The sequence below is a fragment of the Rhinopithecus roxellana genome, chromosome 7 (genome assembly GCF_007565055.1).
Source record: "Rhinopithecus roxellana isolate Shanxi Qingling chromosome 7, ASM756505v1, whole genome shotgun sequence".
NCBI classification, from domain to species: Eukaryota; Metazoa; Chordata; class Mammalia; order Primates; family Cercopithecidae; genus Rhinopithecus; species Rhinopithecus roxellana.
This window is the reverse complement of record NC_044555.1, coordinates 125,419,615-125,445,408: the sequence shown is the minus strand read 5'-3', so window position 1 is coordinate 125,445,408 and position 25,794 is coordinate 125,419,615. Positions and strand designations below refer to the sequence as shown.

Sequence of the window (25,794 nt, the reverse complement as noted above, 5' to 3'; positions counted from 1 at the left end):
TAATTTTTCAGTGAAAAGGCCTGGATCAAACCTAGAAGTGATACCGGTCCCCGACGAACACAAGTCACAGGTCCCTGTGCAGGTCTCAGGGTCGAGTCGTCCAAGAACACCAACACTGCCATGAGCCTGGCCTGTGGTTTCATCTTTCTCAAAGGGACCAGCTGGAGGGTCCAAGCTGCTTTACAGAAGAGTTCTATCTGGTAAGCCCGGGTGGTGAACGAAGCCAAAGATGACAACATAAGAAGTGGTCAAAGCCAAGGTTTCCTAGCGCTCGCTGCCTTTGTCTTCTTCCCACGGCCTGGCCTGAGTGCTGAAGGTGGGCCCCAGGAGGGCAGTTCTTCGGTGGGGCCTGCTCACCCAGGCTGGAGCACGTCCACTGGCCTGTCATGCAGGGAAGAGCTCTGGCAGGCTTTCTCCATAGCAGTACTTTGCTGTGGGGTCCCAGTCGGTGTTCTCATGCTGCAGGCTCTGGGATGAGGTCCTGCTTTTGACCAGGCACAACTCCAAGTGATCTTTGACTGCCATAGAGAGGTTCTGGAATGCCACAGCTGCCCGGTTGAGGAAGTGCTCCAGGAGAAGTTGCTTGCTGGGCTGCAGGCAGCAGGAGACACAGTACTCAGCAGCCGTTTGACCAGCAGCCATCCCAGCAGTACTGCTTTGTGCTAGAGATGTTGACGTTACAGCAGCCATTCACCAGCAAATCCTTCCTCTCACAAACGTAGCTGAGTTCATCTGTGATGAGGTGTTTCCCTTGAATAGAGTTGCGGCACTGATTGCTGGGACGACTGCTATTGCCGAAATTAAACTACACTTTCCACGGGATGGGCTGATCATGATCTTGAGCCTGCAGGGGGATTCCCATCCCTCACTGCCCTCTCCTCCTGCTTGGAGGTGCTGCTGAGGAAGTAGACAAGCGCAGCCCAAAGACCGGGGCGAGAACCCACTTCTTCCGCAGAAGCCGGCGCCACACCATGGCTGCCAGGTTCACCATCCTGGCGCAGAAGTGGGCCGCGGCGGCCGGGGCATGAAACGCAGCAGGCCCCGCCCTTGGGTGCCGGGCAGCCCCATCCCTCCAGGCGGGCGCGGGCACCAGGGCCTGCGGCCCAGTGTGCTTTGATCCATTTTAAAAATGTCTCTTTTTCTGGGCTTTGTGTTCTGTTAGTGATCAAAAAAGGTATAAACTACAAATGTTTCCATTAATTTGGCGTGTAAACAGTAGAAACTAGTGGGATCGTATTTTTTAAACCATAGTCATAAGCCTGAAACTTGATTTTCTAAATTGTATTTTCTGGACTACATTGAAACTAGTGTTATTGACCTCTTTAATACCTATGGAAAACCCACCATAATTATTTGGTTCTCATTAAAAATAAGGTTGAGGAGATGGCTCAAAATAAAAGCCTTGCCTTTTTACCTAATTAATGTCTACTCTTACACAATTTTTTGCTTTCCACTTCATTCTACCTTTCATTCTAAAGGTACTCAATGAATGTTTGTTGAGTGAATGAAAATCTGATTAAATATTTTGAAATAGGCTTTATGATTTTTGAACTTGAAAAATGTGCCCTAAACCATAAATAATTACATACAACCTAAGTTTCCTTCATTTTTTAGATTAATAAGTTTCTTTTTTAGAGCAGCTTAAGTTCACAGCAAAATCAAATGGAAAGTGGAGAGTTTCTATATAATCTCTGTCCCTGTAGAAGCACAGTATCCCCCACTATCAACATCCTCCACCAAAATTGTACATTTTGTTACAATTGATTACAATTTGTTACTATTGATGAACCTACATTAACATATCATCATTACCTAAAGTTTATAGTTTACATTAGGGTTCATTTTTGGTCTTGTATATTCTTTGGGTTTTGACAAATTTAAAATGGTGTGTATCCACCATTGTCGTATCATACAGAATAGTTTCACTGCCCTAAAAATCCTCTGTGCTCCACCTTTTCATCCCTTCCTCCTCACTAATCACTGGCAATGACTAATCTTTTTACTATCTCCAGTAAAAAGTTTTGCCTTTTCCAGAATATTATGTAGTTGTAATCCTATAGTATGTAGCCTTTTCAGATTGGCTTTTTTCACTTAGTAATATGCATTTAATTTTCTTTCATGTCTTTTCATGGCTTAATGGCTCATTTCTTTTTAGCACTGAATAATATATTCCATTGTCTGGATGTACTGCAGTTTATCCATTCACTTACTGAAGGACATCTTCATTGCTTCCAACTTTTAGCAATTATGAATAAAGCTGCTGTAAACATCCATGTGCAGATTTTTGTGTGGACACAAGTTTTTAGTTCATTTGGATAAATGCTTAGGAGCGTAATTGCTGGATAGTATGATAAGAGTATGTTTAGTTTTGTAAGAAACTGACAAACTGTCTGCTTACTTTGGATTTAATTTGTTCTTCTTGTTTTAGTTTCCTAAGGTAAAAGCTTAGATTATTAATGTTAGAACTTTCTTTATGTCTAATAGGTGGATTAAATGCTATAAATTTCCCGCGTAAGTACTGCTTTCACTGCATTTCACAAATTTTAATAACTTGTATTTTCATTTTCATCTATTTTAAAATACTTGTGAATTTGTCTTGATTTCTTTTTTAATCTTTGTGTTACTTAGAAGTATACTGTTCAAGCTCCACGTATTTAGGGAATTTCCAGCTATCTTTCTGTTACTGATTTCTAATTTACTTCCATTGTGATCTGAGAACATGCATTGTAAAATTTCTCTTCTTTTACTTTTTACGGTGTGCTTTATGGCCCATAATGTGGTCTCTCTCAGTTAAACTTCCATGTGAGTTGAGAAGAATGTGTAATCTGCTTTTATTAGATGAAATAGTCTATACATGGTAGTCTATACAGTGGTTTGATGGTGGTGTTCAGTTCAACTGTGTCATTACTGACTTCTGTTTGCTGGATCTGTCCATTTCTGATAGAAGGGAGCTAAACTCTCCAACTAAAATAGTAGATTCATGTATTTCTCCTTGCAGTTCTATCAGTTATTCGCTTGTGTATTCTAATGCTGTTATTAGGCTCATAAACAGTATTGGTATGTATTCTTGGAGTATTAACCCCTTCAATAGTATGCAATGCCCCTCTTACTCCCTGATAAATTTCATTACTCTGAAATCAGCTCTGTCTGAAATTAATATAGCCACTTCCACTTTCTTTTAATTAGTGTTAAAATGGCATATCTTTCTCCATCTTTTTACTTTTAATCCATATGCATCCTATATTTAAAGTGGATTTCTTGTAGACAACCTATGGTTAGGTCTTATTTTTTAATCCACACTGACATCTGTCTTTTAATTGGTATACTTAGATCAATAATTTTTAAAGTGATTATTGATATAGTTGGATAAATATCTACCATATTTGTTGCTATTTTCTTTTGGTTACCCTTGTTTTTTGTTCTAGTTTTGTCTTCTGTACTTGTTCCGCCTTTGTATTTTTAATTGAACATATTGTTCGATTTTTTTCTCCTTTATCATATCATTTGTACTTCTTTTTTCACATTTTTTAGTGGTTGCCCTAGATTATATACGTTTACAATTAATTCAAGCCCACTTTCAAATAATGCTATACCATTTCATGGGTACTACAAGTATCTTATAATAGCAAAATGCTCCTGATTCTCCCCTTCCACTTCTTGTATCATTGCTGTCATTTTTTTTCACTTGTCCATAAGCATACATAAATACATACAGGAATACTTCACCTCACAGATATTACAGGTTCCATTTCAGACCATTGCAATAAAGCTAATATTGCAATAAAGCAAGTCATATGAATTATTTGGTTTCCCAGTTCATATAAAAGTTAAGTCTACATTATACTGTAGTCTTTTAAGCATAATGCCTTAAAAAATGTACATACCTTAATTTTAAAAGACTGTATTGCTAAAAAGAAATATGCTAACTATCATCTGAGCCTTCAGCAAGTTGTAATCTTTTTGCTGGGGGAGAATTTTGCCTTTATGTGGATGGCTGCTGACTGATCAAGTTGGTGGTTGCTGAAGGTTGATGTGACTGTGGCAATTTCTTCAAATAAGACAATAATGTATACTGCATCAGTTGACTTCTTTTCATTAAAGATTTAGCTATAGTATGTAATGCTGTTTGATAGCATTTTACCTACAGTAGAACTTTTTTCAAAATTGAAGTCAATCCTCTCAAACCCCATAACTGCTTTATCAACTACATTTGCGAAATATTCTAAATCCTTTGTTGTCATTTCAACAATGTTCACAGCGTCTTCATCAGGAATAGATTCCATCTCAAGAAACCATTTTCTTTGCTCCTCCATAGGAAGCAACTCCTTGTTCATTAAATTTTTATCCAGAGGCTCCAGCAATTCAATCCATATCTTTAGGCTTCACTTCTAATTCTAGGTGTCTTGCTATTCCCACCACATCTGCCGTTACTTCCTCCACTGAAGTCTTGAACTCCTGAAATTCATCAATGAGAGGTGAAGTCAACTCCCGAACTCCTGTTAATGTTGATACTTTGACCTCCTCCCCTGAATCATGAACGTTCTCAATGGCATCATGAATCCTTTCCAGAAGGTTTCCAATCTACCCAGATCCATCAAAGGAATCACTATCTATGGCAACTATGGCCTTATGAAATGATTTTTTAAAATAATAAGACTTGAAAGTCAGAATGACTTCTTGATCCACAGGCTACAGAATGGATGTTGTGTTAATAGGTGTGAAGGCAACATCTGTCTCCTTGTACTTCTCCATCAATACTCTTGGGTGACTATGTGCATTGTCGACAGCAGTAATATTTTGAAAAGAATATTCTTTTCTGAGTAGTAGGTCTCAACAGTGGGCTTAAAATATTTGGTAAACCATGCTATAAACAGATGTGCTGTCACCCAGACTTAGTTGGTCCATTTCTAAAGCACAGGAAGAATAGATTTAGCATAAATCTTTTTTTTTTTTTTGAGATGGAACTTCACTCTTGTTGCCCAGGATGGAGTGCAATGGCGCAATCTCAGCTCACTGCAACTTCCGCCTCCCAGGTTCAAACAATTATCCTGCCTCAGCCTCCTGAGTAGCTGGGATTACAGGCACCCGCTATAAAGCCCAGCTAATTTTTGTATTTTTAGTAGAGATGGGGTTTCACCATGTCGGCCAAGCTGGTCTCGAACTCCTGACCTCGTGATACACCCACCTCAGCCTCCCAAAGTGCTGGGATTACAAGTGTGAGCCACTGTGCCTAGCTTCATTATAATTCTTAAGGCCCTAGGATTTTTGGAATAGTAAATGAGGATTGGTTTCAACTTAAATTCACCAGCTGCATTAGCCCCTCACAAGAGTCAGTCTACTTTTTGAAACTTTGAAGCCAGGCATTGACTTCTCTCCAGGTATGAAAATCCTAGATGGCATCTTATCTCAATAGAAGGCTGTTTTGTCTATATTGAAAATTTATTGATTAGTGTAGCCATTTTCATCAACTGTGTTAGCCAGATTTTCTGAATAACTTGCTGCAGCTTCTACATCTCCACTTGCTACTTTACCTTGCACTTTTATATTATAGAGATGGCTTCTTTCCTTAAACCTCATGAACCAGCCTCTGCTAGCTTCCAACTTTTTCTCTGCAGCTTCCTCAGCTCACCTCTCTCAGCCTTCATAGAATGTAAGAGAGTTAGGGCCTTACTATGGATCAGGCTTCAGTTTGAGGGAATGTGTGGCTACTTTGTTCTATCAAAGTCACTAAAATTTTCTCCATATCAACCATAAGGCTATTTCACTTACTTATCATTCTTGTGTTCACTGGAATAGCACTTTTAATTTCCTTCAAGAACTTGTCATTTGCATTCACAACTTGGTTAACTGTTTGGTGCAAAAGGCACTGCTTTCAGCCTATCTTGGCTTTTGACATGCCTTCCTCACCACACTAAATCATTTATAGCTTTGATTTAAAGTGAGAGACGTGTGACTCTTCCTTTTACTTGAACACTTAGAGACCACTAAAGGGATATCAATTGACCTAATTTTAATATTGTTGTGTCTCAGGGAATAAGGAAGCCTAAGGAGAGGGAGAGAGATGGGGGATTGTCTGATCAGTGGAGCAGTCAGAACACACACATTTACCAAGTTTGCCGTCTTCTATGGGCACAATCCATGGCACCCAAAAGAATTACAGTGGTAACATCAAAGATCACTGAACACAGATCACCATAAAAGGTACAATAATAATGAAAAAGTTTGAAATATTGTGATAATTACCAAAATGTGACCCAGAGAATTATCAAAATGTGAGCACATGCTGTCAGAAAAATGGCACCAATAGATTCGTTTGACACAGGGTTGCCACAAACCTTCAAGTTGTATAAAAAAAAAAAAAAAAAAAAAAAAAAAAAAAAAAAGCCTGTGAAGTTCAGTAAAGCTAAATGCAATAAAATGAGGCCTGCCTGTATACAAGTTCAGTATCCCCTATCCACAATGCCTAGGACCAGAAGTTTTTCAACGTTGGATTTATTTTTTTTGGATTTTGGAATATTTGCATTGTACTTACTGGTTCAGCATCCCTAATCTGAACATTCGAAATCCAAAACACTCCAGTGAGCATTTCCCGTGAGCATAACCTTGTTGGTACACAAAAAGTTTCAGATTTGGGGGCATTTCAGATTTTGGAGTTTGCATTATAGATTGTCAACCTGTATATACATATTTATGCATACATAAATGAATACATTGTTGCTATTGTTATTTTGAAAAGTTATATGCTGTAATAGATCAGTTAAGAAGAAGAAAAATAAAACTTTTGGGAGGGTTTTTTTTTTTTGTTTTTTTGTTTTTTTTGTTTTGTTTTTTGAGACAGAGTTTTGCTCTTCTTGTCCAGGCTGGAGTGGAATGGCGTGATCTCGGCTCACTAAATCTCCACCTCACGGGAGATTCAAGTGATTCTCCTGCCTTAGCCTCCTGAGTAGCTGGGATTACAGGCGCCTGCCACCACGCCTGGCTAATTTTTTGTATTTTTAGTAAAGATGGTGTTTCACCATGTTGGCCAGGCTGTCTTGAACTCCTGACCTCAGGTGATCCACCCACCTTAGCCTCTCAAAGTGCTGGGATTACAGGTATGAGCTACTGCGCCCAGCCAAAAGTTTTTATTTTACCTTCACTTTTTCATTCTTTGATGCTCTTCCTTTCTTTATGTAGATCCAGATTTCACAGGGTACAGAATTCTAGGTTGTTGATTTTTTTTTTCTCTTAACTCCGTAAATATTTTATTCCACTTTTTATTTGCACAATTTCTGAAAAGAAGGCAGATGTAATGTTTATTTGTGCTCCTCTATAGGTAAAGTGTTTGTTTCCCTTGTGGTTTCTTTCAAGATTTTTTCTTTATTTTGATTTTCTTAAGTTTGAATATGATATGCATAGGCAGAAAGGGTTTTTGGCATTTATCCTGTCTCGTGTTCTCTGAACTTCCTGGATCTATGGTTTGGTGTCTGACATTAATTTGGGAGAAATTCTCAGTCATTATTGCTTCAAATATTGCTTGTTTCTTTCTTTCTTCTCCTTCCAGCTATTCCCATTACACATGTTTCCACCTTTTGTAGTGGTCCTATAGTTCTTGAATATTCTGTTATGTACTTTTATCAGTATTTTTTTATTTTCAACTTTTTATTTAAAGTTCAGGGGTACATGCGCAGGGTGTGCAGGTTTGTTACATAGCTAAACGCGTGGCATTGTGGTTTGCTGCACAGATCACCCCATCACCTAGGTAATAAGCCCAGTGTGCATTAGCTGTTTTTCCTGATGCTCTCCCTCCTCCCGGCCCCTACCCTCCAACAATCCCCAGTGTGTGTTGTTCCCTCCCATGTATCTATGTGTTCTCATCATTCAGCTTCCACTTATAAGTGAGAACATGCAGTATTTGGTTTTCTGTTCCTGCGTTAGTTTGCTAAGGATAATGACTTCTAGCTCCATCCATGTTCCTGCAAAGGACATGCTCTCATTCCTTTAAATAGCTGCATAGTATTCCGTGGTGTATATGTACCACATTTTCTTTATCCAGTCTATCATTAATGGGCATTTGGGTTGATTCCATGTCTTTGCTATTGTGAACAGTGCTGCAGTGAACATACACATGCATGTGTCTTTATAATAGAATGATTTATATTACTTTGGGTGTATACCCAGTAATGGGATTGCTGGGTCAAATGGTATTTCTGGATCTAGGTCTTTGAGGATTCACCACACTGTCTTCCACAGTCGTTGAAGTAATTTACACTCCTACCAACAGTGTAAAAGCTTTCCTTTTTCTCCACAACCTCGCCAGCATCTGTTGTTGTTTTTCTTTTTGTTTTTGCTATGGTCTGAATGTATGTGTCCCCCAAAATTCATATTGAAACTTAATCAGCAATGTGCTATTAGTAGATGAGGCCTTTGGGAGGTGATTAGGTCATAAGGGCAGAGCCCTTATGAATGGGATTAGTACACTTATAAAAGAGACCCCAAAGAGCCACTTGTCCCTTCCTAATGTGAGGACACAGGTAGAAGGCACCATCTATGAACTAGGAAATAGGCCCTCACCAGACACCAAAGCTACTGGCACCTTGATCTTGGACCTCCAAGCTTCCAGAATTGTGAGAAATAAATTCCTGTTGTTCATAAGCTACCCAGTTTGTGGTATTTGGTTATAGCAGTTAAAATGGACTAAGACAGATTTTCAGTTTTGGAAGTTTCTATTGCCGTATCCTCAAGCTCAGGGATTATTTCCTTAGTTATGTCCAGTCTAATAGTTACCCCATCAAAGGCATTCTTCATTTCTACTAGTGTTTTTGATCTCTAGTATTTAATTTTATTCTTTCTTTGAATTTCTCCTTTCTGCTTTTATTATCCATCTGTTCTTGTATGATGTCTAATTTTTTCTTTAAAGCCCATTGCATATTAATCCTAGTTTTTTAAAAAAGCAATTATCAGTCTGATAAGTTCAGTATCTCTTCCATATCTGAGTCTGGTTCTGGTGTTTTCTGTATCTCTTAAAACTGTGTTTTCTACTGTTTAGTATGCCTTGTAATTTTTTTGTTAAAATCTGGGCATGATGTACTAGGTGAAAGAAACTCTCATAAGTAGCCCTTTAGTAATATGGTGGTAAGGTGTGGAGGAAGGGAAAGCATTCTCTAGTTCTATGATTAGGTCTCAGTCTTTTGGTGAACCTGTGTCCCTGAACTGTGAACTTCACCAGTGCTTCTCAGTTTTATCCCACTCCCACCACCACCCCCCTACACACACACGCACGCACACACACCCCACACACACCCCTTTGGTGGGACAGGATGGCTGGAGGGGACTGGAGTTGAATATTTATCTTCCCCCAGGTCTGTTAGGTTCTTCTAAAACCCCAGCAGGTGAGGCTCTGGTAAAATAGGTTTTCCTGAGAGCAGGCCTTGTGAAGAAGACCAAAATGGTCTGCAATTTCAAAAGTGTTCCTTTTCCGCTTCCCCCTGTCAGAAACATGAGGAGATTTTTCTCTGATATTCACTGTGAGGAACTGGTATATCTCCTGGAGGTAAAACTTACGAATGTGTGGGAGCTCTCCAATGATTGGGTCCTCCTGGAGTGTGTGTGTGTTTGTTTGTTTGTTTGTTTGTTTGTTTGTTTGTTTGTTTTGAAACCAAATCTCGCTCTGTCACCCAGGCTGGAGTGCAGTGGCGTGATCTCAGCTCACTGCAACCTCTGCCTCCCAGGCTCAAGCGATTCTCCTGCCTCAGCCTCCTGAGTAGCTGGGATTACAGGTACCCTCCACCACACCAAGCTAATTTCACAGACTTGTCCACACAGCCTCCAGCAATTTATTAATTACAGCTTAGGTTTTCCTGCCCAAGGACTGGGTCCCCTGGAGGTTTCTGCTCATGGGTTTTTGGTCCAGTAATTTGTGATTCTCTATATTCACCTGTCTGTATCTCCAGTTTTGTTTTGGGGGCAGCTGTTTGCCCTATAACCTCACTTCACTAACAAATATAAAAAGAGTTGTTGATTTTTCAGGTTGTTCAGCTTTTTACTTGTTATTAAGACAGAGTGGCAGCTTCTAAATGTCCTTACATGCCAGACTGGAAACTGGAAATCTTGTGTCTTAGTTTTTACATTGATCTTCCCTCTGTGGGACAAGTCAATGCTATAGTCGTGTGTGTGTGTGTGTTTCAAATTGTTGGTTAACAGTTATTTGAAAAGAAGTACATGAAAACGTGCATATTAAGAAATCTTGGGCCAGGTGCGGTGGCTCACACCTGTAATCCCAGCATTTTGGGAGGCTGAGGCGGGTGGATCACAAGGTCAGGAATTCGAGACCAGCCTGGCCAATATGGCGAAACCCCATCTCTACTAAAAATACAAAAAGTAACCAGGCATGGTGTAGGCACCTGTAGTCCCAGCTACTCAGGAGGCTGAGGCAGGAGAATTGCTTGAACCCAGGAGGCAGAGGTTACAGTGAGCCAAGATGGCACCACTGCACTCCAGCCTAGGCGACAGAGTGAGACTCTGTCAAAAAAAAAAAAAAAAAAAAAAGGAAGGAAGGAAAGAAAGAAATCTTGAAATGCAATTACATATTCACTAACACAACTCTATCTGTGCCTCATATTTCCTTTTCCGGGCTCCCATATTTGTGTACCTCCCATAACCGTGTCCCTCAACATTTGCTTTCCAGCCTGCTAACCTCTGGCACTACTTTGATTCTTCATTACTCCCCCTTACATTTTCAGTAAAAATAAAATGAGTGTAACTGAAGTTAGAATCTGACTCTTTATACAAAGCTATGGAGCAGCAGGAAATTCTGAGGTTACATTTCTCAATGCTACAACATCTGTCAGCAACATTATTGTGTAGGCAGCTGTCGGTTCAAGGGAATTGGTCCTGTATTTTATTATTACAGGGCTGTTATCATTTCCTACATTTCAAATAAAAGAAATTGATGTTACCTCAAAATAGTTATATTTGAGGTGGAGAATGAGGAATATGATGTGAACTTTCGTGTGTTGGAATCCTAGTTCATTTATAAAAACAGGCCTGTGTGCTTTTGTGTCCATCTCTTGCTGACATGGCCAACTCAAACCTAAATTTCTTCATCAAGAGGAAGAACCAACCTTTTTGTGGTATTCAGATGAACCACAAATGAATCTGGATATATGGTTTCATATTTTATATTGATTGTTTAGCCTTAGTATCACAGGCAGAAGCTCTGAAGGAAGAAAATGACAGCCTCCGTTGGCAGCTCGATGCCTACCGGAATGAAGTAGAACTGCTCAAGCAAGAACAAGGCAAAGCCCACAGAGAAGATGACCCAAACAAAGAACAGCAACTGAAACTCCTGCAACAAGCCCTGCAAGGAATGCAACAGGTAAAGGCATTTTGGTTTTCTGAGCTTCTGGGTAGAATAGCATCAGCTTCTCACCTGTAGAAGAGTCCCCTGCAAGCAAATCGAATATCAAACCTATTATTCTTCTTGATGTAATATTATCTGGCATGGCTGAGGAAGGAATTATTGTTGTGGTTAATTAAATATTCCAGTTAATACAGAGATAGCAATGGATTGCCAGTTTTCAAAGAATGAGCATTAAATGAAATATATTTAACATTAGACTATACTGAACATAATCTAATCTTTTCTTTATGCTTCAGAAGGTACTTAGGGATCTAGACAGGGCCTCAGGGTCTTTACGAAGAACCTCAATTATTTAGATATGAGAAAATGCTGATGAACACGTATCTAGTTGATAGAATACCAAGAAATACAGCCTTTTAAAAGGAATGGCAGGAATCTACCCTTGATTTGAGTAGAAGTAGGTACATTATAGGTCTTTAAGTGTCAATGCTTTGAGCGTATAATACCAACTTGTTTTTATTTTGTTTTGTATTAACAGTCACTTATGTGAATGAGTTTACCTGTGCATAATTCAAAGTGTAAAAAGCAAAGTAAATAAATGCACCCAACTGTGATTGCATTCACAGAAGTGTAGCAGATGTTCAACATCTAGGAGTTTTATGTAACCATCACCACAGTGATTCTACAGTTTAAAAGATATCAACAGCTGCCTTCACTATAGTAAAGGAGTAGTGCCTCTGAGTAAGGCCACTGTCATCTTCTGTCAGGCTAGACTACCAGCCATTGTCCTTATACCTTAAATTGTGCAGTAGTTTTTAACTATATGCCTTGAAATTAACTAGGGCAAAGCTAATTGCTGGTTGGAAATTACAAATCATGAACAATGGTCTATTCTGGCACTAGGAACCCTAAGCTATTCTTTCTGCCACCATTGTCTTCCTATACAACAAGTAATATGACATTAATATTTCACCTTTTCTATTAACAAAATGTGTGAAGTAATGCTCACCTTCCTTTTACCGTCACCATGGAGTTTAATTAGAACATGTAAATTATATCAGAGATCTTTCTATGGAAAAAATGCACCTCCTCACCTACACTTCAAAGAATTTTGACAATGTACATTGTACCATGCTTTTTAGCCCTTCCAATGGTCTTTTGCAAGCCTCTGAAAAGCACGACTTTGGAAATATTTTTGTTGTTGCTGTTTTTCCCCTCTTTGATTTTCAAACCATTTCACATAAGGATAGTTCTGCTACTTAAATGAAATTCGAAAATGATGAAATTTTATTTTGTTTCATCACTTCAAAGACCTCAGTGAGAATTAGGTCTCTACCTCTTAAAAATAATTTCACTCGTTTTGATTATTTTGTATTGAAAAAAATGCCTTGTAAATGATGATAAAATTTCTCTCATCTTATCTCAAAAGATATATAGTATAATAAAGTGTGTAAGGACATGAACTCTGGGGTTGACCCAACCTGCTTTTAAATCCCAGCTCTGCTACTGACTATCTGAATGGCATTAGGGAAGCCACTTAACCTCTCCTAGCCTTTGGGATCATAGTAACATAGGGTCATTGTGAGGCTTGAGACTGTGCATGTAAAACCCTTAGCACAATGCTTAGTACATATTAGGCACACAAATAAATATTATTTGTTGAAATTATTAATAATGCTAAATATAGCTTCCTGCCTACTTATATGGAAACTAACATATGTAAAATTTGGATTCTTTACTACTTTCCTCACAGAAATTGAACTTGGCTTGGCAAATGGCTATTTGCAAGAATGCTTTACAACATTACATTTACTTCTATGCAGCAATCAAAACATTGCCCACACAGTATTAACTGCACCCTAGTTTGACCCCCGGCCAGAATAGGGAAGAAGTTAAGTGACTGGATCAATTAGTTTCTCAGGACCTTTCTCAAATATTAACAAGTTCAAAGGAATTTCTTAAGAGCTAGATAAAATAATGTAAAGTGAAAATATCTTGATTTGCCCAATCTCTTTATGGAAAAATGGTCGTGTGTGCTGGAGGAAAGTGAGGCAGGCCCACCTGATATATCTAAATTCAGCCAGGGATTTTAAATGAAGTGTGGCTCCATAATTCATAAATTGATTGTCTTTGGTCTTTCTTATAGCATCTACTCAAAGTCCAAGAGGAATACAAAAAGAAAGAAGCTGAACTTGAAAAACTCAAAGATGACAAGTTACAGGTGGAAAAAATGTTGGAAAATCTTAAGGAAAAGGTACATGCGCCCTAAGTGAACCTTTTTCCTTGCTCCTTTACCTACTTTTCAGTGACAATGAAAATGCCCTGGAAGTTATGCTCTAGAAATCGATGGGGAATGTTTGGCTGATTAGAGATTGAAAGCCCCTCTCGGGGGTAATTCTTATACTAAGGACTTTGCTTTTAGGTGTGAGTCCTTGGCATTTCTAAGAGTTCTGGAGTGTACACCTTTCAATGAATAAGTAGTCGGTTCATCCCTAAAATTCCTCAGTCTTCTCTCTTGGAGATGACCAGAGTGCACACCTCTTCCCTGCTTCATCTTGTCAAGCAAATAGCAACATAGAAAACTCATGTGACACAAAGTACTTTTAATCGAGCATTTCATTAAAGGAAGAAACACAAGTGCAGCTAGCACATTGGCATTTCTTTGCAGCTAGTCAATTTAGTGTAATAATGAGCAGCTGCAGATGAGAGGAATAGCCAATACCAAGAAGAGGGAAACCTTGGGGAAAAAAATGAGACACAGTATTCTAAAGCTAGAAGCCAAGATGGGACTTTATCAAGTGAGAGCTCTCAGCAATAAGAACCACCAATGAGGACCAGAGAGTCTAACATCTGGATGGAATCGTGTATCACAACCATGAATCAGGTGCCCATTCTATTCCAGGTGTGTAAAGTCAACCTCTCCAATCTCCTTGATGCATCAATATTCAGCTGACGTTATCCTCTGAAACGGGAAGCCCATTGACCAGAACTTCCTTGTTTTGATATATCTAAAGGAAGAGAAGATTAGGAGCTTGGACCGAGAGTCAGAAATCAACAGTGATACAGTTCCTCAAGAGCATATTCTCTTTATCTTCTGTTCTCAGCTCAGGAAGATGCAGTGCATACAGGCCCTGAGTGTGTTTACCAGCACAGTGTCTTCCCCTAGAGTGCCATTAAGAACTGGCAACCTTGGTGTAGTTGAAACAAATGATTGAAAGTGTTTTCTTCTAGAGGCCATTTGCAACGTGCTTTTAATTCTTCCACTTCATAAAACCAACTCACGTTCCAGTTTTGTGGGCACTATTAAAGAAACAAGCATAATCCCAGAGAAATTCATTTATCAAGCATTTAATTGAAAAGTGCCAAAGCTGCTCTACTTATCAGGACTTTCCTCATAGCATCAGGGCTTCTAAAATGTCCCAGAGCTGCCATATTTTGCTTCCTGCATAAAATGGATTATGTAGCCAGAAGACTGTAGATAGACATGGGGTTATGCTCATGACATTATGCTTAGAATTGCTCTTCAAGATTGGCATCACAATTTGACCTAAGGGCATTTTTTGTGTAAGTAGCTTTCTGGTTTGTAAAGTATTTCATTTAAAGAAGTAAGAGGTAAGAGGTCAAATGGCATAGAAGAAACTTGCCATATTGTGCCTAAGGACAAGTGTTTCCCATTTGGAAACTGAATAGACCGTGAAGTGTTGGCTGATGAGAACGGGGAAAAGATCCAACTGATAATCCAAAAAAACAGTGAGTCAAAATATGTTTTTTCCTGTTATTTTAAGCAAAGGTTCTTTTAGAGAAATTCATGACAGTTCATTATAAACTGATCTTCTCTGGGAAGCTGATTTGTGACCAAATATTTCAGCCTGACACAATTAGGTTAGGAAGCAAAGTACCATCACATTAGACTGCAAAAATAATTTCAGGTTGAAAGGAAAGCAATAAGTTTTGGTGAAGAGGCATCTCTTTTTTTATTTGCTTTTGTTTGGGTTTCTTGACAGTAAGCTACAGGGTGAGTTATTGTCAGTGTTTTGCAATATAACAATGTGACTTATGTCTGTCTTACTGCGGAAAGAACTAAGCTCTTTGAATCTGCTAGTAAAATTCAAGGTGATAAGCATCCCTTCAGTGTACCTTCTAATTTTTTAAATGCCAGCTATAATAAAATTGAAGTCAGGTTTAAGTAAGGCTGCAGTTCTATTCAAGATGGCTAAAACTTCCCAGAATATTTTCACATCTTAAATCAACCCCAATCTGTTAAACTCTCACACTTAAGAAACGGCTTACCATATCATTTAATGTTTTAAGGGGGTCAGAAGCAGATGTGAAGCCCGTGGCTTAGAAGTGAGCTAGTAGTTTAAATCAAACTTGGCATAATGGTTACTGCCTGGATTGAATTCTAAAGGCCAAAGATTGAGTAGGTCATCAAGAAAGGGTTCCCCTCTGACTACAGCCAGGAAGCCTGTAAATTCACAAAACAACATGTCTTGCGGCATAGACCATTCATTTCACTCAGAGACAGCATCCTGGAAGCTTTGAAGACATCTTTAAAGAAAACAGAAGGAATCCTGTCCCTGCTAAGGGTTTGTGGAAAGGAAGAAGTGAAAATGCATCTGAGTCAGCCATGATCTGCCCCCCCAAGGAGCATTTCAGCAGCATTTTCTTTTCAGCAGTAAAAGAAGCAGTGATTTCTTTTATTCCTTCTTCTGAAAGCTTTTCCTTCACATTTATAATAACAGAAAAGATATTCTCAGTACCCAGAGAGAGAAAGAAAGAGCCATGAAAGGTCTGGAGGTATTTTTCAGTTTGATTGCTGGTCATGGATTTCACCTGAGTTTCTCTTATGAAACCTTCCTGCTACACTCTGAAAGAGAAAAATTTTCCACAACAAAGAAGGCCATTGACTAATGCTATTTTTTATCATGGTCATTTCTTGCTGTAAAGTCAGGAATATTCTAACTGATAATGTCCTTATCAGAGAGAGAGAGAGAGAGACTAGTAAATGAAAAAATGAAAACTCTAATTTTTAGTTCAAAAACCAACAGTTGGTTAACTATGAGTGGAAAGAAAGCTCTAAGTTTTAGTCCAAAAACCAACAGTTTATTAACTATCAGTGTATTGGCAATGTAGCCAATGTAGATTCTCCATTGAGATGGGACTTACCATTAACAGAGTGTGGACCTAAAACTTAAAAAAAAAAAAAAAAAAAAATGGTCCTTTTAACAGTGGGATGAAATCCTGGCTCCACTTCCTTGCAGTGTGATCTTAGTCAATTTACCTGAGCCTCACTTTCATCATCTGTAGAATGGAGATAACACTTATCTAACAGTGCCTAGCATCTTGTTAGTATACCATAAATGTTGGGTCTAGTTGCCCAGATTGCTTATATAAAGTCAAGATGAAGGCAGAAAAAAAAAAAAAAAAAAAAAAAAAAAAACTGGTGAAGGTAAATGTTTAAATGTTTCTGTGTGTTTTGGAGCCCTAAAAATAAGCTTTGGAATATCTGTGATGCTTTTGTAATTTATGATATTTTCCCTCCCATTCAGTAATCTAAATTGAACAGTATTGCTTTTATAGTCCTGTGTTAAGTTACCTGTTGTGTAGTTAATTGAAACCAACTCTATTGCCAAATAAAGTGAACTGACCTGGGAAGCATGTTGTGTCCACAGGAAAGCTGTGCTTCTAGGCTGTGTGCATCAAACCAGGATAGCGAATACCCTCTTGAGAAGACCATGAACAGCAGTCCTATCAAATCTGAACGTGAAGCACTGCTAGTGGGTAAGGAAGCTAATGCACACATGCCACGTACAATGCCTAGGTACAATGGAGGAGGGGAGGGCTTTACCTAAGATTAACAAGCACATGTCAAGCATTTATGAAGCATGGCAGCGCAAGAACTCAGAGTTCTGAAGATGATAGGTTAAGAACAACTACAAATTTCCAAATTTAACAGCAGCTGCCAGTCCCCCTCACGCTCCTTGTAGCCACTGCCATGTCAAGCAGTCAAGCATGTCAGTACAAGCACTAAGCTAAGAGGGGTCAGCTGGAGAAACACATTGTAGATTTTTTTTAAATATCTGTGCAAGGATAGATAAGCCCTCTCGTGTCCACTCAGGGGGCTAGTGCAGACCCTACTTGGCAGAGAGCTTTTCCAGAGAGCCTCTGGAGCGAGTATAGGCGAGTTTTTCCAGGTTATTAACTAAGCTATTTTTACACTTCTGACACCAAATGACAAGGGATTATTTGTTTGTTTTAACCTCCTGACACCAGATGCATGGTGTCTTTTCCAACACTACATCTCCAACTCTTCAATACCAAGTGGGTGTCCTACAGTTGAATTCCGTTCTCACACTCACTACCCAAAGTTAGAGTTTAACATTAGACTCCATGAGTTTAAGGGCTCAGTCCCGGAAGACTGCCCTCTCTATAGATGCCAGTCTCAAATATAGGGTCTCCAGGTTTTCTCTACTTCTGTCTGATTTGGCTACAAAGTCAGGGGTTTCCACAATACCCACCCCAGGTTTGATAATTTGCTAGAGTGGCTCACACAACTCAGGAAAGTACCTTACTTACTCTTACTGATTTAGTATAAAGGATACAATGAAAGAGGTATATAGAGCAAGGTACTGGGAAGGGGTATGCAGAGTTTCTATACCTTTTTGGGTGCGTATCTTGTTGTGTTTGCCAACCAGAAACCTCTCTGAACCCCATCATTTCAGAGTTCTTATGGAGGCTTCATTATATAGGCATGATTGATGAAATCACTGGCTATTGGTGATTAACTCAATCTCCAGCCACTCTCTCCTCCCTGATGTTCCAACTCTCTGATCATGCCTAAGTCTTTCTGATGGCCAGCCCCAATTCTAAAGCTATAAGGGGCCCCCAGCTACCCATCATCTTAACTCTTATCACTCCAGAAATTCCAAGGGTTTTAGGAGCTGTGTGCCCTGGGGACCAGGGACAAAGACCAGATGTTTATTTTTTGATTATAACACAGTGGCAGACGACTCAGGAAGCTGCGGTGTGTTGGACACTAGTGGGCTCTGATGAGGTTCATGCTAGCATTGCTCTCTGTAAAAAGTCATTCAGAAAAGCAAGATGGCACAAATATTTAAAGAATCAGACAGACCTGGCTTCCCATCTTGACCCCACCATTTCTTCTCTGAGCTTCAGTTCCTCCATCTGCAAAATGGACGTAATGATATTACCGACCCGAAAGGGCAGTTGTGAGTATTAAATACAGTAACTCACCTAAATCACTTAGCATAGTCCCTGGTCCATAGTAAGCCCTCAGTAAGTAGAAAACATTTTACACTTCACAACACTATTAACCATTTGGAGAACAGTGGCAGATTGAGGCTGTAAAATATTTAAGAGGGGCTAATCATTTAAGAGTGACTGGTCTTGGGCCACAGCAGATAATCCCAGCTGCCATCTAGGAAGCTGAGCTATACAGTAGCCCCACTCTAGTCTCAAAAGCCCTTCACACTGACTGGCTTCTGCATATTTTTAAGATATCTCTGCCTCCTTTGGTAATGGATATTATCCTCAGATTTAACACTTTGATATGTTAATAAAGATGCACAGGGGGACCTGCCATTGAATCTTCAAGAAAAGTGACAACTTATTACAACTTATTAACGTCTTCCAACTCCAAGTTCTTAACAAATTGGCATGGCAACAGGGAGACCTGTCAGAGAAATGCTGGGGATAGAAGGAAGCCTCTGTGAATGGATAGTCCTAGAAAAAAAGATTCTTAAAATAAGTGTTTCTTGTTTTGTTTTTTCAAGAAGGTAGTCTTGGGCTGGCACAGAGAAAGGAAAATCTATTTTTCAATCAGCTTTTTGGGTGTGAACCCACAAAATCGCTTGTTTTTAAACCTCTGGAGTTATTTCTTGGCATTTGACAGCCTTTCTTGGCCAGGACATCTAGAATTTCTTCAAACATGGAATGTCTTCTTCAGAATTTAAGTTTCTCAGCCAGAATCAGTGTTTAGAACTTCAATTTACCTAGCCATTTAAGAATAAAGTAATGTTCTAAGTAATAGCATCCCTTTTGAACAGATTTTGAGCCCTGCCATCAGTTCCTTCTGGAACCCCTCTCCAACTTACCCCCTTGATTGAACTTCAAACACCAATTTAAACCTGTGTTAGTCTTTTGTCAGCCTCTTAAAGGGACAGGCAAGTTGTAGTTTAGAAACCAAATCAAATTTTGCTTTTATTTCCTGGCAATTTTCAACAAACTCAATTCTGGGTCTATTTGATGCACTTAAGATCTTATGAAAGGAGGTGAACTCAAAACAAATTGAAAGAAAGAAATATTATACTTTTGAGCAATTTATTTTCCACCTGTTGCCAGAGAAAATAGTATTAGAACAATTAACCTAATGGCCAGAACAATCAAGGCAGCATGTGAAGCTGCCAGTCACCCCAGAGTCAGGCTAAGTGGAAATCAGGGGCATTCCTGGAGGCTGTAGACTGCTATCAGAATTCTGTTACACAAAGAGATTCGAGGCTCTAAGCACAGAATGCTAGTAACCACTTGAGTTAGCCGTGAATGAGATGTTTGGCTTTTCTTTACAGAGCTATTCACAAAATAATACCCAAATACAATCAGCAGACTTTGTGAGAGGCACAAGGTTAATCAGGAAAGTACATGATTTGTACGTTTACCACAACAGCAAGGTATTATTAACACCTAAGAGGCCAAAGTCTAAAGACTGTGAAGGAACTGCAAAAGCCCGGCACAGTATAAATTCATTATAAAATCCTTGAATTCAGACAGTGTTTAGCTATCACAAACAATGAAAGTGACTCCTCAAATGCCAGCTTTTCTACATGTGATACAGCACAGTAAGAGGCAGTATGTGACTGTCTGGGTTCAAATACCAGCTCTGCCACTTACCAGCTGTATGACCTTGGACAAGTTGCTCACACTTTTAGTGCGTCAGCGTCCTCAGCTGTGAAATGGGGATGACAATACCCACCTCATGGGATTATTATAAAGATTAAATGAGTAAGATACGTGTAAACTTAGAATAGTGTCCAGTATATTTATGTTGTACATATGAGTCAGCGCTTGCTATTCACTGTCATGTGGAACCTCAAGGAATACAAGGCTCAAGTATAACCTCCATGCTCTTGTCTCTGTAGGGATTATCTCCACATTCCTTCATGTTCACCCATTTGGAGCAAGCATTGAATACATCTGTTCCTACTTGCACCGTCTTGATAATAAGGTATATGGGGGCCTAAAATGGGGATGCAAGGGGATGTGTGGAGTTCTTTGTTAACAGGTAACCTGACTCTCCTCAAGCATAAATAGGTCATTGGTTACTGCTTTCAGGAAGTTTCCCTCACCTGCTCTCTCACTGTGATTCAGAGCAGAGCTTCCCCCTTGCAAGTAGGATGACCGTGTGTCCTGGTTTGCTGGGTACTGAAGAGTTTCTGGGACTTGAGACTTTCGATGTTAAAACCAGGGCAGTCTCAGGCAAACTTGAATAAGTTGACCATCCTTTTTCAAACATACATCTTAGAAGATTTTTCCTCTTTTCTCTTAATTTACCTATAAGCTGCAAACCAATCCATATCAGCTTTCTTACCCATCAAACTTTTTTTCTGAGACAGAGTCTCACTCTGTTGCCCAGGCTGGAGTGCATTTCTGAGATCACAGCTCACTGCAGCCTCAACCTCATGGGCTCAAGTAATCCTTCCACCTCAGCCTCCTGAGTAGTTGGGACTACAGACGCATGCCACCATGCCTGGCTAATTTTTGTATTTTTTTATAGAAACAGGGTTTCGCCACATTGCCCAGGATGGCCTCGAACTCCTGGACTCAAGCAAGCCACGTGCCTCGGCCTCCCAAAGTGCTGGGATTACAGGCATGAGCCACCGTACCCGGCCCCATCAAACTTTTGTCCTGGGTTTTTAGCCATTAGCCAATGTTCATTTTCAAAATGGGAAGTCTTACACCATCCACCTCTCCCACCATCACCCCTGCTATTGTCTATTACAAAACAAGGGAGGCAGGAGCAAAAAAAAAAAAAAAAAAAAAAAAAAGATAGAGCAATGAGCTGAGGGCCTCTGTAACACAGACTGAATATTTGCTCACAGATGATCTCATGGTCCATTTCCTTTTCTGGATGCTATCCTTTGGGGGAACTCCTAGGGCATCTGGAGCAGGGGTAAGTGCTAATTCCCTAGGAAATCAAGGATGCCTCTAAGAGGCTAGAGAGGACTCTTGACTCCTCAGAATGAGTCAGCTCAGGATACTTTTTTTTCAGAAGCAGCATTCAGGGAAATGTGCCCATAAATTGTACTGCCTATTTCATAGGATCTGGGACTTTCGAGAAGTGCCATTGAATATAGGTGCTGTCCAAAATGTTAAGTCATTTAAGCATATGTCCTCTTAACAAAGGCAGTGGCCCACTTGGGAGTCTTACTGTTCTAACCACATCCCAGCTGTATACATCCTCTTCAATGGCATTTGCTTTCATTCTAGCTAGCACTCCCCCTTCATTTCCCTCTGGGAAGTGATGCTATTCTGCAATTAAATGGCCCATTTGGCAGTGAAGGGGAGGATGCAATGTGAATACTAGGACCAAGCAGTCCATTGCAATGGTATGAAATTGAACTATGTGTCAGTAAAAACCATCTGCTGCTTTTTTAATTTACAAAAATAATACATGCACATTATCTTTAAAATGTAAGCCGTACAGAAATCTAGTAAAGGGAAAGTGCAGGTTACCACCCACAATCCCACTGCTTGAGGATAACCACTGTTAACAGTTTGGCACAGATTTCAGACCCTTTCCTGCAAGTGTGCTGCACCTATATTAAATGTATATGTCTATACACATTATCTATGTTTTCTGAAATGGGGATTCTACTCTATATGATACCCTGGCATGTGCTTCGTTCACTTGACTGGATACGGCACTGGGAAGAAGGCATAACTGCACTCCTAGCCTAGGCCTAGCTCCCCCTTAGCAACTTCCTACCAAAGTAGTGCCAGGGCCTCCCAAAGACAGCCTGAGGTGATACCAACAGAACTGGGGCCCCTCCAGCTTCAGGGACATTCATTGTGGTGCCAATTCTAGGTTTCTTTCAGGATCCCCTGGTGCTCTTTACCCAAGCCCTGGTGCCAAGGCTCATAGTGAGGAGAGTAACTTACTAACTCTACTAATGTGAAGATGACCACCTAAAACAAGTCCTAAAAGAGTCCACAGATTTGTTTTTGTTTTCGTATTGAGGGGTGTGTGTGTGTGTGAGAGAGAGAGAGAGAGAAAGAGAGAGAGAGAGGTGGGGAGAGAAAGACAATGCAGAGAAGTATGAACACAGAGCTTTCCCCATTCCTGTTACTTCATTATGAATTAACGCATTTGTGAGGGATTCTGCTCTGGTGGCAGCCATTTCTACCTTCCTCCCCTCCGAAAAGGCTCAGCAGCTTCAGTGGACCTACACACAGCATCACCAGCACAGAGCAGCCATCATTCAGCTTCTTACAAACCCAGGCCTTTCCACATGACTGACCCCAGCTCTTTCTGATAGCAACTCAGCGGACCCTGTCTGATGGTCACAGCAGAGGAACCCTGCTGGCTGGAAGCCACTCTGCCAACACACACAAATGCGCAAGGAGCAGAAGGAGGTTAAACGCCCCCACCCCCCACCCCGCCCTGCCCCACCCAACACACACACAGACACATCAGCATTCTAAAGTAGGAAACACTGGGAAAGAAGATTAGGAAAATAGAACTGATTTTGAATGGAGATGTTCTGTCTGTCCCACAGATCTGCACCAGTGATGTGGAGTGTCTCATGGGTAGACTCCAGCATACCTTCAAGCAGGAAATGACTGGAGTTGGAGCCAGCCTGGAAAAGAGATGGAAATTCTGTGGCTTCGAGGGCTTGAAGCTGACCTAAATCTCTTTGTCTAACAACTTGGGATCCTGAAGATAAATATGTGTTGGACAAGCATAGAAAGTGATTTGTATTTTTAATGGTTTTCAAGTGGAAGTTCCTTTGAATTTGTCAATTCATTCCTGGAAAATCTTTTGAGTTAAAATAAGGATCCTAGGACAGCACCTCGAACTACAGGCCCTTAAGAGAAATTGCCTCAAACCGCAAGTGCTGTAACTTCCTCCCCTTTCTGTCAATTGGTTGTCTTTAAATATTGCAAAAGTCCTGAGGCTAAACAGTATTTGGAGTGTTTTCAGTGTCTGTACTACTGTTGTAGACTTTGGTATTTTTTTAAACACTGTTAACTGAAATGTTTTGATGATTTGTATGTGATTTGTGTTTCTAAACTTCTCTTTACATTAATGTTGCTACTGGTGAAAGGAATGAGAGCGGCACTAAGTCCTCTGTGTAACTGCCATTGTCTTTCCAATCCCCAGTAGACCAGTAAATAAATAACACATCAGTGTCTTCTAGAAGGTGCCTGACCAGGTTCACCTTTTAAATGACAAAGCATGGTTTGTGGCTTTTTGCAAAATTACTATGAACCAAAAGTTGACAAATGTTCCAAAGTTATTTTCTGTAACATATCACATTAAAGATCTGTTTCAGAATTGTAAAAAGTACATCTAGATGTGTTTGCAGAAAGCAAGTATCCAGTATGACTGGCATGTGTTCGTGCTATTCAGAATCACTTGTAAATAGTCTGCTTTTAAAGGAGGGCATGTTCCGTTTTCTGTGAATTAAAACACGCTCATGTGTGGACACACACGCACAAACACGCACGTGCGCACGCACACAGTGACAGAAGGGATTTGTGTTAATTTTCTTTCCCCTCTGGCCTTCTTACGGTCTCTTGGTCCCTTTGCTTCTGTTGTCAGTGTGTTGAATTGCAAACCGTGTACTGCTGTAAATACTGTTTACTTCATGCTGAATGTTTGCAAAGACTTGATATAAGTATTAATAGTAATGAATCAATGAATAAATAATGAGCCAGGGTTTGTGAGGCTTTCTACAAATAAGTCAGCTCCACCTGGAGTGCAGATTGCCAGAGACACCTCCAGTTCTGTAGCGCCCATCGACAAATCGCAATGGCAGCATGTGAGTGGACTATTCAGAAACTTCTGCTTGGTGGAAAGGAAACGGAGAGGATGAAGGTTTGGGGCAAATATCCTGAGGCAGAGATGGTCTTTATTGTGTGTGGTGGTGGTTGTGGTACTTATAATAATGCAAGCATACCCTCCCTTGAGTCTCGATTGAAGATAAAAGAATGTACTGAGTAAGCAAAGCCAATGGAGAGTATTTCACGAAAATACTTTGTAAATGAAATGCCAGTAGTGTTCAAAGTTGTATTTTTAAAAGATAAATATTCCTTTTTATACCTCCGTTTTGTGTCCTGTTTTTAATGACTTTCTCTCTAAGTAATCTATTAGTAGTTATCTCAGTTCCTTCCTTTGGGTTACTAGGATGTTGGAAAAGATGCCGAGCCTGCCTTGACAATTGGAAATAGGGTTCCACCGCAGCCCGTTCATGCTGAGAACTGGCTTTCCCCTCAAGCACCCTGCTGTGGCACCAGCAGGAAGCTAGGGTTAATTTTACACTGGCTCCCTCAGTGATGCATCTCTCATCAACACTACCGAAGGCTTTGATTCATCCGTCTCAGGGGCTCTTGGAATACCTAATTTTAATAATATCTATGAAATCAAGGGAAACTTTCCACTTACAGTTATTTCTTGTTTAAATAAATTAATTTTTAGGGGAGAGCAGTAGGAAAAAGAGCTAATGCATGCCAGGCTTAGTACCTAGGTGATGGGTTGAGGTGCAGCAAACCACCATGGCACACGTTCACCTGTTGCACATCCTGCACATGTACCCCAGAACTTAAAAAATAAAAGAAAAAAATCAAACTCCTTACCATGATATTAATACATTTAAAAAAATGTTTAAAGCAACAGCTGCCACACCTAAGCACTCTACTCTCCTTCACTTAATCAACTAACATCGCAGATTGTCTGTTTCTGTTACTCCTGCCAGTTGAGTATAGATAGACTCCTCCCAGTTTGCTTGAATATACTAGTTGTTATGGTTAATTGTATGTGGCAACTTGGCTAGGCTATAGTGCCGAGTTGCTTGGTCAAACACCAGTCTAGATATTGCTGTGAAGGTATATTTTAGATGTGATTAACATTTAAGCCAGTAGACTTTGAGTAAAACAGGTTACCCATTATAATGTGGGTGGACCTCATCTGATCAGCTAAAGGCCTTAAGAGAGAAGACTGAAGTCGCCTGAGGAGGGAATTCTGCTTCGAGACTGCCTTTGGACTGAAAACTGCGACATCCAACTCCTGCCAGAACTTCCAGCCTGCCGGCCTGCCCTACAAATCTCTAACTTGCCAGCACCCATAATCGCAAGAGCCAATTCCTTAAAATAAATAGATCTCTCTCATATATATCTATATATAAATAAGCATAGATATATAGAGATATATAGATATG

At 39.9% G+C, this 25,794-nt stretch overlaps 1 protein-coding gene and 1 pseudogene across 4 annotated transcripts in view; one reads left to right on the top strand and one right to left on the bottom strand.

The window, feature by feature from the left end:
- Positions 1 to 24,683, top strand: part of ENOX2 (ecto-NOX disulfide-thiol exchanger 2) — a 319,462-nt gene extending 294,779 nt beyond the window's left edge. For 3 of the 4 annotated variants that reach the window (XM_030934490.1, XM_030934489.1, XM_030934491.1), the window contains 5 exons: positions 11,175 to 11,356; positions 13,488 to 13,595; positions 17,014 to 17,122; positions 20,497 to 20,582; positions 23,134 to 24,683. In XM_030934490.1, the coding sequence (XP_030790350.1) occupies positions 11,175 to 11,356; positions 13,488 to 13,595; positions 17,014 to 17,122; positions 20,497 to 20,582; positions 23,134 to 23,265 (617 nt within the window). In that variant the 3' untranslated portion in view covers positions 23,266 to 24,683. The remainder of the gene's footprint in view (positions 1 to 11,174; positions 11,357 to 13,487; positions 13,596 to 17,013; positions 17,123 to 20,496; positions 20,583 to 23,133) is intronic. The other variant, XM_030934493.1, reaches the window with a different exon arrangement.
- LOC104655387 lies at positions 385 to 991 on the bottom strand (annotated as a pseudogene).
- Positions 24,684 to 25,794: the final 1,111 nt, after the last annotated feature.